General features: G+C 41.7%; 1 protein-coding gene across 2 annotated transcripts in view; it reads right to left on the reverse strand.

Moving 5' to 3' along the window:
• srcin1a (SRC kinase signaling inhibitor 1a) overlaps positions 1-5,020 on the reverse strand; it is an 82,164-nt gene extending 77,144 nt beyond the window's left edge. The window contains exon 1 of one of the 2 annotated variants that reach the window (XM_088091227.1): positions 4,761-5,020. In XM_088091227.1, the coding sequence (XP_087947353.1) occupies positions 4,761-4,785 (25 nt within the window). In that variant the 5' untranslated portion in view covers positions 4,786-5,020. The remainder of the gene's footprint in view (positions 1-4,760) is intronic. The other variant, XM_088091226.1, reaches the window with a different exon arrangement.
• Between the last annotated feature and the right edge of the window lie 11,983 nt (positions 5,021-17,003).

A 17,003-nucleotide genomic window follows, 5' to 3' on the forward strand; every position in this document is an offset into this window, starting at 1 on the left:
CGCCCAAAACTGTTTGTTCACTCTGATTTCACTTATAGTATGATTTTCAGTCGCAGCGAGAAATGTCTAAAACCCTGCGGTACACTACCTGCTGTGCACCAAAGAGCACACAGACAGATTTAGCACATAGTTTAGCATTTATCAGCACGTATTTCTCACAGGAGTTGGTAGAACCCAAAAACAGAGCTAAAAGGGATTGAATATTGCTCGGTGGCCAGAAACACGACCCCAGTCAAAAGTGATGCTGCTCAGTAACTGCTGATTGTAAAAATAAGCAACTGTTTGCCAACAAGTTTGCTTTTTCCACTTTGAAAGCGATGACACGTCAGTGTTGTGTTTACAACTTGTTTCTGTTTCCACCAAGTGGCCAAAAACATTAGTTACTACAGGCTCAAGCAGTTAAAATCTATAAATACAATAGGTTTCTTCAGAACGAGGGAACAAAAATTACAAAAAGTTGCATTTTAGTTCTAGTCAGACTGCCAGGTAACTCATTCACTGTAAAGTTTTGGTGACTGTCATCTTGCATCATCAGTGCTACAGAGAGCACGGAGGAGGAAAGAAAATTCTGCTGACTGACAGCAAATGATGGCACACATTACCGCTTAAGGTATTCTCTCTGATCTTCACAAAGAGCGCACAAAGAAATAATTGAGGACGGAAAGACAAGATTGAGTTTTTAAAAACAAACAGGTCCTTTTTTAATTAAGTAATGATCAATTAACATGTGAAAACACTGCATTTTTTAGTCTTCAAAAGACATTATTTTGTTAATTTGAAAACCTTTGGAAATTTGTACATTTTTGCTGTTATTCTGAGCATGAAAGTCCTTCTTAGTTTTAATTATTGAGGCTATCATATCGGATTATTTTCAGAAGCAAAGATTTTAGCTAAACAAATAATCTGCATTCTCATAATTCCCTGTTTAAGAGAGGTTGGTTTAGCTTTGAGGTGACACTAGAGACTGAGACGTTCATCTTTTTCATGAGACATAATGTTTGGCAGCTTATAACAAACAAATCCTTGTGGGGGTTCATGGACAGAAAGTTTTCCTCAACAGAAGAGTGAAATAGCGAGTTGAAGGCCCATCCTTCCTTATGTGATTTTGTGTGAGGCGCATGCATTAATGAGAACATCCTGTGTGTGCGGCAGCGGAAGAAAAACAGTTTTTCAAGAAAATTGCCATTGCTGATAGATTTCAAAATATACCCTGAACACTTGTGGTGAGAACACATCCCCGCAGAGAGCTAATGCCAGAGGTCGACTGTTCGTGTCGTGCCAATGTGACTGCACAGGAAATAGAAAATATATCAAAGGGAAACATCACTTTGAGGCTAAGATGGAGCTCTCAGAAATACTGCCACAGCCCTTTATCATCTCCTCTCTGCTCCTCTCTTCACGACCAATTTCACTCTCACATCTCGCTTCTCTTCTACATGGTAGTGACAAACAGTGCATATCCACAGTTTCGAGTTCAACCCGTGCCTGGAGGAAAACGAGGCCGAGCAAAGATGCATCTCTTAAAGCAAACCCTTGCTTGTTACCATACAAATGACAATGTAAACTTTGGTTTAGTGCACAATCACTTGGGTTTTGTACTGAATTTGATGTTATTTATACAGCATGCATTGAGAAGTTATCTCAAACTGTTTACTAATGCAGAAATCATTTTGCTTATTAACAGAATATTAAGCATTACCAGTTTTGATGATCGATTAATTGTCATTTATCAAGGAAAAATCCCAAACATTCAGTGTTTCCTGCTTATTTAATGTCAGAAACTGCTGAATTTCTTGGTTTTATGTCATTATAGACCGAGTATCTTTGTATTTTCAAGTGTTGGCCAGATAAAACCAAGCGCCAACCTCCAGGGCTAAAATGAAGCCAATGCAGAAGTGCCAAAAACTGGCCAGTGGAGGCTGATTCCAAAAGCAAGTCAATACCAAAATAAGGGCCTGTTAAAATGCCCAACTTGTGACTACAGGAGAAATAAACATGTTTCCAGCTGCGTATAAAAAACGATTTGGGGCACTATAGCTAATCTATCCATTCATGACAAGTTGTTTAAAATGTATAAAGGCTTAAATTTACGCTTAATTATCAGGGTGTCAGACAGTTAATTTAATGTGCTTTAAGACCTTCTAAAGATAACTTTTAACCAGACTAATTTTTGGACATTTTTTTTTCTTATAGCATTGCAGGTAAGTATCAAGGTAAGTGGTATAAATATGTAGTCCTGTGCATAGATAGGTTTTATGGAGGTATTGATAATCTATATTTTGCCAATGGGTAAATGCAACTTAAGTATAAAGTAAAAAGACAGTATTAGGTGCAGTGGCAGGTTTTGAGGATTTGTAACATTAGAAATGTTGGTTTTCATGCAGAGGAGCTGGACTCATTGAGAAATGTTACATAAATTGTTTGTGGCAATTAAGACATCACAGTTTCGAATTTAAGACTATTTAATGACTTTTAAGGCCTAGTACTTATTAAATTGAATTTAAATAATTTTAAACCCTGTTCAGGGGCCATGGCTTCTTTAAGTGACAGGCTGTCACTTCTGGCCTTTAATAATTTTAAGATGGCGTCAGCTAAAATGCCAAACTAAAAGCTTCAAAATGGGAGTCCACAAACCAAACATGACCAAGGTCTGTTATATAAAGATGGACAACGGGGCAACTCCCCACGAGACAAACCAAAACAGCCTGCTGGTTGCAGTATAGATCATATTGCCCCCCAAACCCCCCTGCATGTTACTAAATGAGACATAGGGCCAAACCAATTACTTAAAGTACATGCCAAATACATTTTTCCCAAAGATGGTTTCTGTCATTATGGGAAGTCATTATCACCCTGATGTATGTTCAAGTGTTTGCTTTTCTGAAGCAATCTGAAGACATAACTAATAATGAAAAAAACTGTGTAGTACTACAGTCCATGTTTACTGTATAAAAGCAGGGAAGGAGGTAGTAGTAAAGTATGATAGTAGGACAGTTTCCTCTGTCACACACGCCTACGTCTACATATCGTCTATGATCCATCACAGAGCATACGTGCATCTACTCTAAACAAATCCCAGCACAAACACAAGTGTCAGCTGCTCACTTTTGATCTCCCACTGCTTATTCTCTAGCTGTCTCGAATCCTTTAAACTCATTTTATGAAGACAACAGAGTGTGGGTGTGTTAAGAAGAGGTGGATGAAGAAAGTCATTTATGCAGGGAAAGTCCGCCTTGTTTTAATCTCTGAAGCTTCTGCTTTACTCCAAGTGTGTGTGTGTGTGTGTGTGTGTGTGTATGCATTAGATGGTCTGACTTTGTGAACCCTGCAGCCTCCTGGCACTGATCCTAAACGCACACACACGAGCATGCACACACACATTAACTCCCTTGCCAGTGATGGGATCGAACTGAGGGCATGATGAATAAATAATGGTTTAAGCTCTGGAGGTTCACTTGACTAATTAACGGTGGGGGGGGAGATTCTTCCAGAGAAGCAACAATACAAGAGAGCAGGAGAAGGCCAAGCAAGTAAATCAAGGATCACTGCACAGGCTTTACACAAACCGACACAAGCACACTTGAAATATATATACACATGCAGATACACACACACACATCCTAATTTGCGATTCAGTGCTGTGAAGGGAAAGACAAAAGAGGGGAGAAGAGGTGTTGGCCTCTATTGACTCAAAACCCTGTGGGCTAATGAGAACTCAAACACACACAAAAACACCCATACACACACCCATTACTGTCATATCACTGTGTCGGAGTGTGAAGGCGGTGTGTTTGCATCTCACCACAGTCCTTTTCATCTGAGGTTATCATGAAGGAATGTCTAGCGAGATAAATCCCACTTGCTTGTCAGTGTCTTTGTTGCTTTTTGAACATGGTGGTCAACTGACAACACACTCGCACACACACATGCTGTCAACGAGGTCATTAGAGTGGTATAATTATGAAGAATAACCAGTCTAGCTGGCCCAGCTGTCCTGCACACATCATCCAACTAGTTCTCCCAATTCATATGCTGTCACTAAATATGAGGCAACAGCAGAGGGACAGGGGGATAAAAATGAGGCACAGTTGGAAAAGGGAGTGGCAACACTGACTGACTGAGGGCTCTTTTTTTTGCCATGCTGACATCTCCTTGGAAACAGACGTGTTCGATACACAACGGATCGCAGAGAGCCCTTGCAGACAAGCTAAACAGTGAATCCAAATCAACAGCAACACAAACATTTCTCGCTTCCGCAAACATGCAAATATGAATCAGCGTGGCAGTGGCAGAAGCAACAATAGAAATCAAATGAACTAAAACTGACTGGCTACAAATGGCTTAAAAAGTCCCAAAGGGCGCAGGGGAAGCCATGACAGAGTTTGTGAAGAAGCTTGTCACGAATGAGGCAGCAGCGGCAGCAGCTTGAGTCCTGGAGGAGCCACCGAGCTCCATAGCCTTTGAACATACAGGAGGCAGGCAGAAGCAGACAGCAGAGCTACGTGACTCTAATGACAACAACGGCAATCACACAAATACACAAACATGCTGTCACACACATCCAGAGAGTCCCTTACTGCTGCAAGTTATTGAGATTAAAAAACACAAGCATCCACGCAAATGTAACAACTAAAAGGATACCTTAAAAACAAAGTGAGAGTGGGGAAGGAGGTAGAAAATAAAGCAAAAAAAAGAAAAAAAAGATAAGAGGACTGGGACATACAAAAGAGGGAAGAGGGGGGACCATCCCAAGTGCCCACCTGAGGGTTTCCCAGCATTCTCCATCCGCGCTTTTTCCAGCCCTCACTCTCACTCTCTTTTATCGTCTAGGTCACTCCATCCCTCCACCCATCTCCTCATTCTTCCCAAGCCGTTGCCACCTCACTGGGACACTGGCTTCGGCGGAATATAATGTACAAAAAAAAAAAAAATCAAAGAGAGAGAAGGCAGGGAGGGACAAAAGAATTGTGAAAGAGGTGGGAGAGAGGAGGAGTATGGAAAGAAACACAGCGAGGGTGAGTGAGAGAGAGAGAAGTAAGGCTGCCAGTTCTGAACATTGTCTCTTTTCTCTCTTGTGTGTCTCTGGCTGTCTGTCTCGCTCCCCTCTCTCTCTTTCCATTTCCCTCATTATATCCATCTGAGTGGTCGCGCCAAGCTAGCAGGAAAGCGGGAGAAAACATGGCTCTCCGTGGCCTTAAAACACCTTGCGGACTGGCCACCTCCTGCTGGCCACTAGACCTGTGTACACTGGTTGTGTGCTGGAGGCCATGGATGGAGCAGGAGTGTGTTTGTGTGTGACTGTCCTGTCAGCCGGCCAGAGCAGCAGATTACTGACGCTCCGCTGGCACGTCCCACTTCATCCTTTTCTCCTGTCACCCCGGCAACACCTCCGCTCCCCTGCCTGCTTCCCCCGTCTCCCGCTCATCATCCTTCCAGCCTTCCCCTTTCTCCTCCATCTGCCTCCACCTCTCTCTCCCCAACTCCTTCTCTCGATTTGACCTGAGAAAGACTCTTTAAATTTAATTTCATCCATCTCTGAAATCTATACCAGCAACTCCTTGAAGCCCACAGGAATATAAAGATTGTCAATCTCTGCATCTCGATCCGCTCTAATAAAAAGAGCCCCATCAAAGAGGTGTATATACACACACAGCCCCCAGGGCACTTCCTTGCTCAGATTAAGATAGCCAATCAGAGGCTGGGGAGGCGAGAGGAGTGGTGCGGTAATTAACAACCGGGGGGCCAGCCTGGGCTTAGGTCCATGTCAACACTCAGCAAATCTCAGAAACCACACTGACCAACAACCCTGGTTAAAATCAGACGTGTAGGAAGGCAAACGCTCTGCTTTCTGCTCTTCAGAGATAGCGAAGATGTCTAATTAACATGTTAGATTCAGTCCGGATCTGCACCTGAGAAGCCTTCGTAAAAAGTAGTGAGAGGTCAAGGCAGCCCTCGAGGTGAAGACTACTGACAGAAAGCATCACAGGGAACGAATCTCTGCTATGAGGATGAATCTGAGCTGAGTGAGCAAGTGTGTGAGTGTGTGTGTGTGTGTGTGTGTGTGTGTGTGTCTAGGATCACACTTAATGCTCAGCTGAGTCTTTATGGCATTTGGTTAAGTGTTTTTTGTTCAGCCACTGAGCTCTGATATGTGACCAAAATCAGGGTGTTTTTATAATCTTTCTATACTGATTAATATTGTTATTTGGTAAATTTATGTAAAATCTCATTCAAAAAATATTATATTTGATGTTTAGCTAAATCAATTCTATTTTACTGTTGCAACTTTAATAAGACTAAACTCTCTAACCTATTTAAAATATACACTTCATTAAAGGTCCAGTGTGTAGGATTTAGGAGCTTCTATTGGCATAAATGCTATGGGCAGAAACACGCCCATTGGCGTTTTTGTATCTGCCACTGTAGTTCTCCTGCATGCTTGGCACGTAGGTGAAGTCTTAGTTCTTAAACCTCACCACTAGATGTCACTCAATCCTACACACTGGACCTTTAAATGATAAATAACTTCTTGGGTACAATATGCTTAGAATCATTAATTTTGATAAAACAATGATCACTCAGAAGTAATCCAATTAAATGACACATTTCTTTGCATTTTACATTTAAAAATGGTCTGTTGAGAAGTCATGCTTGCAATTAGTGTGACTTAACAAAACACATTGTGTGCATCCTTAAAGGCCTGATAAACACAAACTTCATCATACACATCTGCAAAGCAGATATTTTAAATATTTTATATCCTGCATTCCTTATATCATTTAGCACTAGTAGATGGCTGAAAAACTTTAAAAAGTAGTTTGTATTTTGCAAATTTAATGGCCTGCCTCTGAAGAACGAGTTAGAGCCACTGCTCAGCTGGCAGAGAGACAACATGGGAAGAAAAGTATTTAAAGTTAACATATTTTCACATCTTACTCGATGAATGGGGGGTGACACTGCACACACAAATACGCCTGCACATATATCAGCACTCTGTTGCCAACATATCGCCTAATCCTACTGCCTGCATGTGCGTACCCACTCATTGCTCCACAGCCCGACTAATGGTAAAAAAAAAACCTTTAATGTGGAGTGGATGACTGCCAGCTGCAAGTTTATGAAAAAATAATAGCAGAGGAACACTCCACTCACACAATCCACCAACTTCCAAGACCTCACTGCCCCCTCCACACATTTTTGTCACTGTCATCCATACAAAAAAAATCTGTCATTTCCCTGACGTGTGTGCTTGTGAGACAAAAGCCCACCTGCTACTTCCACTGTACAGTAGACTGAAGAGCAGAGGATGACACCCACAGATATCTTACCCTATGCAGAGCTGCACCTGCTGAGTGGTGCAAGGTTAACAATGGCCACATAGGGCTTGACAACTGCTGAACATGCAGATTTACTTCCCACAGAGTTCACACACATGCAGGCACACCAAACACACACACACACACACACACACACACACGCGTGCACGCGCGCACACACACACACACACACACACACACACACACACACACACACACACGCACACGCACACGCACACACACCAAACACCTTTTACTATTAACTCCATGTATGTGTGGTTACGTGGGATATTTGTATTAGTGTGCACGGCATCTATATTTGTGCCTGTGTGGATAAGTGACACCCAGTAAACCTGTTCTTAAGCTAACGAAGTGAGCTAATGCCTCACAAGGACAAGTAAACAACAAGCAAACAAAACAGCATATCCTCTACCTTTGAATAACAACCCTCTACCCACCAAGCAATTTAGCACCTACAAATACATACAGATGAGATATTAATGGCTTACTACGTCCTCTTTGACCTTTTAATTATTCTGATTTGTGTACAAAGCAAGCATGCCGTAATTGCATTAGCATCTCTGCAGGTTTACTTAATGTTCCAGTAGAGGGGGAATTGCGATTCAGTAAGCAGATAGGAAAACACTCCCTTCTTTTTGTGTACACTAAGTGATCCACTTTGAGTGTGCGTCGCTGTTTGTGTGTGTGCCTGTGTGGTTGCAGTAAATCATTGGAGATTTATTAGCTCAGTTACCACTACTCAAACCCTCTGACGTGCAATTATGCTCTATCAGCAAATAAATGATTTGGCCATTACAGGCCATAATTGGTTATGGAACAAAGGGTACAATGTATTGTCCGTCTCTTTGCAGCTGTTTAACACCCGGTCCGGTTCTTTGCTGCTTGTATTACCAGAGAACTCTACTTGCCCCCTTTTTGCCCCCGCTTCCTATTCCCAACTTCCTCCTCTCCTTCCTCTGAGCATTTCCCCAGAGAGGACCCGCTGCTCCTTCTCTCCCTTTATCTTTAGAGCGAGGCATCTGGAAAACAGGCTCCATCTCCGCCTCTCTCTATCACATTCAATCATCCCGATGTTTATTCAGCTCTCCGCCCTTTCCACCATCCCTCCACCTCCCTTCCTCCCGCCTTCTGTCCCACCCCGCCTTCCTCTCAGTGCTCACCATGTCTCAGCTCTGAACCACGGCATCGCTTATCACAGTCGTGCATCTTTCCGTTTCTATCTCTCCCTCGTCAATTGTTTTCTTCCCCACCATCTTGCCTCTGCTTGACGCCTTTTCCTCTCACATTTCCTTTCTGCCTTAAAGTGCTTTTGTCCTGGAAGATGCTGTACCATTTGTTTTGTCAGAGGATGGAGGATGCATAGGTGAGCATTCTCCCCTCTGAAGCTATGCAGTACCTCCACCATTGATGATGTAGGAAAGCTTGGGGGTATCTACAGTATGTGCACTCATTTCTACAGGCTTGTAGATGTACAATAAGTAGCTTAACATGAGGAAGGCTACTCAGAGGCTCACTTTTAATCGTTCAATAAACAAACCTAGGGGAATTTTCATTTTGGGTTTGTTTGTTGAAGTCTGAATCAAGGTAAAAGGCTTATTTAATCCACAGCATGATTTATAATCCTTTATTATCAAAAATCTAGTGTATTTTTTCTAAGTAAGAGCAGGTAGTGTAGATAAAATTCTCTGTCATGTCTGTCACGTATAATTTTGTTTTGAGATGATGATATACAGTGGTAAAATTTCTGGAAAATCAACTGAGAATCGGTTTATGGATTAAAAAAGACAGATGGGGATGACCCAGTGAGAAAGTGTGCTTCCTTATATTCTTCCAACATCTAAAAGGTCTAATAATGCCATAAAAGAGTCCTGCTCATTTATTTGCAACACCCACAATGGCCTAAGACACCCAGGGACAGTAAGGGATATCTACCACAGTATAAACAGCATGGGAAATTCTATTGTCAACAAGTTTATATTGCTTAATCGTATATATATTGTAATATTACCCAACACTAAATTAGGGCTGATACGTTCTGGTCGGTTAGTTGATATTCTTGTGTGACAGAACTCCACTTTGTCAGACAATCGCTGGTGTTACTTTTATAATAACATGTGTCAATGAAGGCATTTTTCCCCAGTTGAAAATGACAATCTAGGAGTGCCAGAGTGCTTTGAGGTGTCGTATTTTTTTCAGCTGAGACGCTTTGTCTGTATCTGGTTGCTATGATACAATATATTTGCAGAGGTAAAAATGCTGTAAAAAATGCTCATATGCTATGAGGTAGAGGTCTTGCTCTGGCCCTAAAAGGAAGCACGTAGGGAGAGAGGACAGACATACCAGTCTATGTGACCAGAGTATTAATTTCTCTTTCTGTTGTTGTATCGCACTCCTACATGATGTGACAATTGATCTTTCAGGTATTTGTCCCACCCCTCCTTCACTGTGATTGGACTGTGGTTAAAAAGTGACAGGGCAACATGCAGCTCTCAGTACAGAATAAATGCTCAGTGGCTCGTCAAGCTGCTGGCGTTCATAGCATAAATATGCAGCATTCCCGAGTCACATTGTAATGCTGGCCTTACGAGAAAAACACTTAGGTTGACACATAATGCTACCAGGAAGAGTGCACTCAATGCATTGTGGCCAATTTAGTTAACGAAAAGGGTTTTTTTACCCATCGACCGATTGACCGGTTGAGAAGTAGGTAGAATTTTAGTCGACCAAGATTTCCTCTGGTTGACTACAACCCTTCCCCTAAATATACGCACACCATATAAATGTACACATTATTTTCTTCTCTTCTTTTGCACAAATTTTTTGAGGTACAGTTTGCACAAATTGTATTGCATTTGAACTCGAAACACCTTATTCCAATGGACTCGGGTAAAGTTTACTGGTCGCATCTCTGCGACCAGTAAACTGGTTCCAGTAACTGTGCTCTTATTACCAAATTTTTAGACAAACCATTTCAATATACAGACTAATGTGCTGGCGTTACAGGGTCTAAAAAACAGATATCGGGGACAGAGTGAAGGCAGCAACAGTAGGCTGGTTGAAGGAGGCAAAGAAGAGATAAAACACCCATCGGGAGTGGGTGAGGGTGAATAGTGTCTAGGTATGGGCTAACTGGGAGTAGATCAGCCTGCTGCCTTGAATTGCTCCCACACTGCAGATAATTAACGCTGCCTCGTTCCGGTTCAACAACCTTGCTGCTACTGACTTCAACTGAGGCATCCAGAGATGAGACAGACAGGGAGAGCGAGAGACTGTAATGACAACACAGCAAAAACAAGGGTGACCTTTTGGGCCAGATCTTATTTTGACACTTCACCTAACAGCCTGCCCCACACAGGGATACTGAGTTGGTGGAAGAGGGATAAAGCTAATATCTCTGTGTGGGAAGGTGGCTGAGGAAGAAGCACCTGTCTCATTATGCCCTAGCTTGGCCACACAGGACAACTCTCTACCCCGCAGGGCCGAGCTATGCCGCAGATAAGAGGAAGCCCAAAGAAAACCTTGAGCCGATAAGAACTGGTCTTAGAAAGCGCAGACACCCACAAAATGGAAGAAAAGTGCAAGGAGGAAGAGAGTTAAGAGTGCCAAGAGAGAGAGGATGGATGGATTTGCTGAGTAAATGGCTGTGAGCTAATCATGATGCTAAAAGTAATGGATAGGCAGGGCTGTCCAGATTGCCTCATTTAAGGACACTGGAGTATCGTTTAGGTAATCTCTCTGACGCTCTCACAATGGATGTGAGTCGAGGAGACAGAGTGGTCTGTACTGAGATAAATGGTTCTTCTGACTTTCTTATATGACGCAATAAGTCACAAAACAAAAAACTTCAACCTCACAATGCTTGACCTCAGGTCTGCTCCCGGGTAGTCGACGATGTGAGCGGTGTAGAAATATTGTAGCTGCGTTTGTCTCGGGGTGAGCTGACATGGAGTGAAAGCAGCAAACGAAATCAGAGGGAACCCAAAACGTGTTTTGCCCTCCTTTGATCCTCAGCTGGGTGCAGACCAGAGGAAAGAACATCGGTGACCCTGATACTTTTCAATTTTTATTTTTTACACATACACCCAACTATTTGCACACACTAAACACCATTATTGTTTGATATAGCCCTTTACTCTCTGCTACATACTACAAGGCAAGGACTCCTCTGTCAGCACTTACTCCCTTTGTTTCTGGTATTCTATTCTCTCAATGACTTTGTCCCTCTTCAATATTTTACGCTCATCTGTTTTTTATCTCTCCTTATCCCTGACAGCATCTTGGTTTTGTTTCTCCCCTCCCTTCCCTCAGTACCTCTCAGAGGATCCCTCAGAGGTGTTGTTGACTGTACTGTGGCCCACACTGCAGTAATCCAATGTTATTGGGGGTGTTATAACTCAGTTTTATGTGATCAGGAGCCCCACAGTCCCAGCTGCTGCACCTTGTGACAAACGACCCTACTCAGACATGGCATCAATGAGTCAGCCACACTCAGAGTCTGTGATGAGACCAACTTTTTAAAAAATCCTTTGTATTCCTGCTATTTTTTTCAGGCTGCGTATTGAATGTGCGTCAGTCACCATTTGACGCCATGTGGGCGAGTTTCTCTATCAGTAAAGAGTTGGCGCTGCAGAGTAACATTAACAATGAAAGTGATCAGTCCGCCAGGAATCCAAAACAGACAGCAGAGCCATGTTGGGATGTTGGCTTTTTAAAATGCAACAATGTAAAGACGCAAGTGAATCACAGTGCTGTCTGTTTATTCTGTTCTCGCAGTGGGAAATTCCCGGCAGCTTTTCCTCTTGCTTAACTAGGGGCTTCTGTAACCACACACACCAAAGCAAACGAAGAAAGTTGTTCGAAAGCTGCTTGTCATTGCTCGTTTTTGTACTAAGCCATGGGTAATAAGGCCATGGTTTTTGTTTATTAGCATTTCCTAGCTTCATGAACCACTCTTTAAGAGAGAAGCAGACAGCAGCTGTGAGAAGATCTGGATAAACGCTGTGTGTTAATACCATTCATAAACAAAGTGCATTATTTGATCCTGGATGCATCATTGACAGAAATAATCTGTATGTGGAAAGACCCTTCTCTCTGTTTGCTTCAGTTTGTCAATTTAAAAGGAGGCTGTGAATCTACTTACTATTTACTCCCTTTTTGTCTCCACACAGCCCAGATTTATTTCAAGGCTCCTATTGCAAAAGGACTTACCACCCCACAGTTAACAGTAATAAAGGAGGTCCTCGAAATATTCTACTAATAGAGTGAGAAAGGGGGAGAAAAAACAAATGAGCTGCTGATTATGCACCAGAGTTCCTCTAAGTAAGTGAAAAACAAACTGTAAAACTAAAGGGTGTTTGTACTGCAAATGGTATTTTTAAAACACTTTTTTGTATGACTGATTTCTTTTACAATATTTGTGGGTTTTAAAACCTTTTGAAAATAAACAGCAATCCATCCCTGGATTTTATTCTTTGAACCAAAATGAGCAATTAATGTGCTGTATAAAGAAACAGTAACCCTATATAACCCTTACAAAATCCCACCATTGTTACATAGGCTTCCAAATATAGACAGGGCTTTACATTAATCATGTTGCTGTACTACGTCAGCAGTTCTGTAAAGCTGCCCTTTCAAGGTCTATCCATCAATCCTCTGTCCCTGATGACCGTCCAGTTCTATGACGAGGAGGAAAGAAGTGTTCATCCTTGGAAAAAAACGCACTTATTGCTTGAATAGGAGATGGTCACTCAGATAGAGCCATCATTGTGTTTTCTATGAGAGAAAGCTTCCCTTTGCAGTTTAGTGACGGAGTTGAATTACCCGTATTTGTCACAAACCCTGCACAAAACCCCAAAGATGTATTACGGTTTATTAATTATGTAGATTTTGTTGCACAAAGGACTAAAAACCCTCACATCCAAATTAGCATCAATGAGGTTCGGAGGGAAAAAATATGGAGCGCAGTGTTCTGTGACGTCCTAAGCAGCTGTTTAAAGATTGTTAGATAGTGCACAAGGGCCCCTGGCACAGTGGACGAATTAGCATTCTGCACTGGATAACACAAAGACTCAGTCAGGTCTGAAGGAGATCCAAAAGGGAGTAGGCTGGCTCTTTTGTCGGGAAGCTGGACAGGACTGTGTGACATATCGATCGGCTATTGGCTACGCAGTACTGCACTGTGGGCTCCATCACCGTCATGGCTACACTCTGTCACTCCCACTTTTCAGCTGTTAATTTGTGGTTCTCCGGATCTTAACATTCTGCCCTAGACTCTAGCAGCCATCACAGTCAAGAGAAGACCACTACATCACACCGCTGCTATGACAACGAGATTTTTAACTACTCGAGTGGGGGGGAAATAGCGCAGCTTGAATCCACACTAATGCATTTTTTTGTGCATGAGAGTGTGTGTGTACCTTTACTGCATGTCTGAAATCTGTCCTTACCCTCAATCCACCTCTCCTGCTCTGATATAATGTCATACTTAAACACGCTCATCATCCCTTTAGCCTCCGCCCTGATATTGATGTGCTGCATTATTGTATTAATATTTCCAGAGTGGCAAATTATGAGCGCTTCCTACTTAAGAGGCTTTACGGCTTCAGCAAGCAACTGTTCTACTCGACCTTATCAGTGCAAATCCAGACGTCCTTGCAAGAAAAAAATAAAACAAGGTTCTGCTGACAGTAAGGCGCCAGAAGAGTTTTTCACATTGTGAAAGTGAAGTTTCTGCTCAGTCTTCGTCCGTGCAGATGTTGACTTGGATAATCCATATCCAGACAAGGAGACTGTATCACTAATGAAGTCACTAATTGGCTGTTTAATTGGCCGCAGTTAGAGACATCTGTATCAAGCAGCAAGTTAAAATATCAGCAGTAATGAGCTGTCCTATCTGTAGAAATGTAGAATACTATATGAGAGCGGATCAAGGTTATCGCAGGGGGGAAAGGGGAGAGAGAGGATGAGATAATAAAGGGGAAAAGTGTCTAATGGTGGCGAAACAGGCAAAAATACACCAGAGCATAAAACTGAAACACCACTTGTGTACTATATATGACAACATTTCTCATCCTATTTTGTCTATGAGAGCAGAAATGTGTGTTTTATGGAGGGTATTGGACGGTTTATGTTCTGCTCTCTCTCTCTGCTCAACAGGGCTGCCCTGGGCCTACTGGGGGCCCTTGATGAAATTTAATTTAGGCTCTTCATTCCTGGCTCTCTGTCAAGCATCAAAACACCCAACAGTGTACCTACAAAGCATGAGTCAGTTTCACTAAAACACATGTTGGCTATCAAGAGAAAAAATTAACAGTGGAATAAGCTACAACAACAAAGTAGTTTTTGTTCCAATATGTTTAATTTAGTCACTGTAAACAAGGATGTTTTGAAATGAATTAAATCTGTACGCCCAATTTGTTAACTCAATCAACAGAGCTTGATTAAATTAGCTGTAAAACATCCAGCTCTTTACATTTCTTAATCAATGACTTCATAATAACTGTCAGCACTGGCATTGTGTTGGCCATATTTTACTATGAAGGTTTCTTTACATGTTACACAGGGACAGCTTAATGGTTCCTCAGGTTGTCTGAAAACACTGAGCGGATTCAGCCACAGTCAAACCTGGTGAATCCTACCGACTCCAGAGGCCTGTACTACAAAGCAGGGTTGCAGGTAGGCGCGTTAAGTTCGAGGTAAACTGTGGGTTTTCAGTTCTACAAAGCTGGTTCACTTTATAAATCACTGTTGTACTTATAGTTACAGCTTACCTGCTCTGGGGCAGGTTAGCTTTAGAGCACTGGATCATAACCTGTAAACACTTTAACCACTAATCAATCACATCCCTAGGGAAAAAAAATATCCAAACAGAAGCACTTCATAAAAGAAAAAAAGGAATATATATTTTTATGGGTAAGTAGAATCATTTCATTTATTTTATTCCAGACTTATTTCCGCTCTCTTTTTAAAAGAGTTTTTAACAGACAAAGAGATCATTAATTACACTAAATACACAATGCTTATTTTAGCTGCATTTTAATTGGGCTAAATTTATTTGCATAGAGTGATAGCTGACTGTGGCTGATTTAAAACCCTGAGTTCATCACTGCAGTTCAAAATAACACGAGACACCTGTGTGATAAGAACTGGATAAATAATCCACACACTGTTAATTGGTTCTGGTGATTATAATTGCAACATTTCTGTCAGACAGACCTCATCAGTCATTAACTACTTTTGCTCTCTTTAATAGCAGAAACAGTCTGGCAACACGTTGAAGTGTGTTTATGTGAAATACAGGCTAGTTTCTTCATCAGCAAGCTAAAAAGCACTCACTCAATATGTAAGTCATATATTATAACACCCTATGTATTTTAAACATTAGCCTATTTTTAATAGGCTGGTTAAAACTTTTTGTACTGTTTCTACATCTTATTCTGTTGTATGATTACAGTCTTGTTTGTTAAATTTGCTTTGCAGCACAGCTCTCAAGTGTTCTGCAAACAGCAGCCCAAAACTAACAAAAATAAACTTAAATCAGGAACTGAAAGTAGAAACAGGTGTTTTATTACTCATTCTCAATGGACTACAAACTTCATCTATGTCATCATTTTTGTATGTCACATACATTTATTGCAGACATTTAGGCAGGAGACTGTCCTCCCCATCAGCATCAGTTGTTTCAGAAAAGACCAAAACAACAAAGTAAATTTACATTCAAGTGACAAAGTAGTCATTTTAACTCAAATCGCAATGTTTCCCTTATAACGTTTTTGTGCCTAAACCTAACCAAACCTTAACCTTATACTTGTCACACCCTATATTTAATTTTCAACATTAGTCTTTTTGAAGGGCACAGAAAAACGATGCCTTCTTGCTGATAGGAAATATCAGACTATCAGACAAGGGCCGAGGATAAAAACATGTATTACGGAGTGAGAAATTAGGTTCATCTACACTACATGCAGCCACATGCTCTAAGGGGAGGCTCAGTTTTGAAAAACAGCATGAACACCATTAATACAGCGTCTCTGGCTGATATATGGAGAGTGTAGTGTCATGTAGTGTAGTGTAGTGTAGTGTAGTGTAGTGTAGTGTAGTGTAGTGAGTGTGTGTGTGTGTGTGTGTGTGTGTGCGTTTTGGTGTGGACAGGTCAGGTCCGTTGTTGCAGAAAGCCATGAGTGTGGGTGGAGAGTCTGCCTCTTGAGTTGGTGCCTGGCTTCACATACAGCCATCTGGGAGAGAAATCTGCATAGCCTCACTGCAGCAGAGTGCGGCTCGCAATTAAGAGCTGACAAAAAGTTTTCAGATTTCAATGCTGCAGTTTTTCCTGCTACAAAATGAGCTAAATCTAAAATACAACAATTTTCCACTGCTGCCTTTACAGTGCCCTCTGATGGAGAGTCAGAGAGAGATGCTCTGAATCTTTGTTTCATTACCATAGATTCAGCAGGCAAATGGGACTAGCAGGGTTAAAAGCCAAATATTATTATTACTTTTGTCAAGTTGCTTGCTTGTTCCAGCTGCCATGCCACAGAAGAGTAGTGTGTATTGATTCATAATTAAAGATTTCCTGTGGAGCAGTGTTTTCATGTGTGGGTCTATGATTTGTTTGTGCATGAGGATGCACATTAAAGCCAATGATTCACATAATTCCAGTGGTAGAAA

The sequence above is a fragment of the Plectropomus leopardus genome, chromosome 18, assembly GCF_026936395.1.
Source record: "Plectropomus leopardus strain MGB_pleo_1.0 chromosome 18, ASM2693639v1, whole genome shotgun sequence".
NCBI lineage: Eukaryota > Metazoa > Chordata > Actinopteri > Perciformes > Serranidae > Plectropomus > Plectropomus leopardus.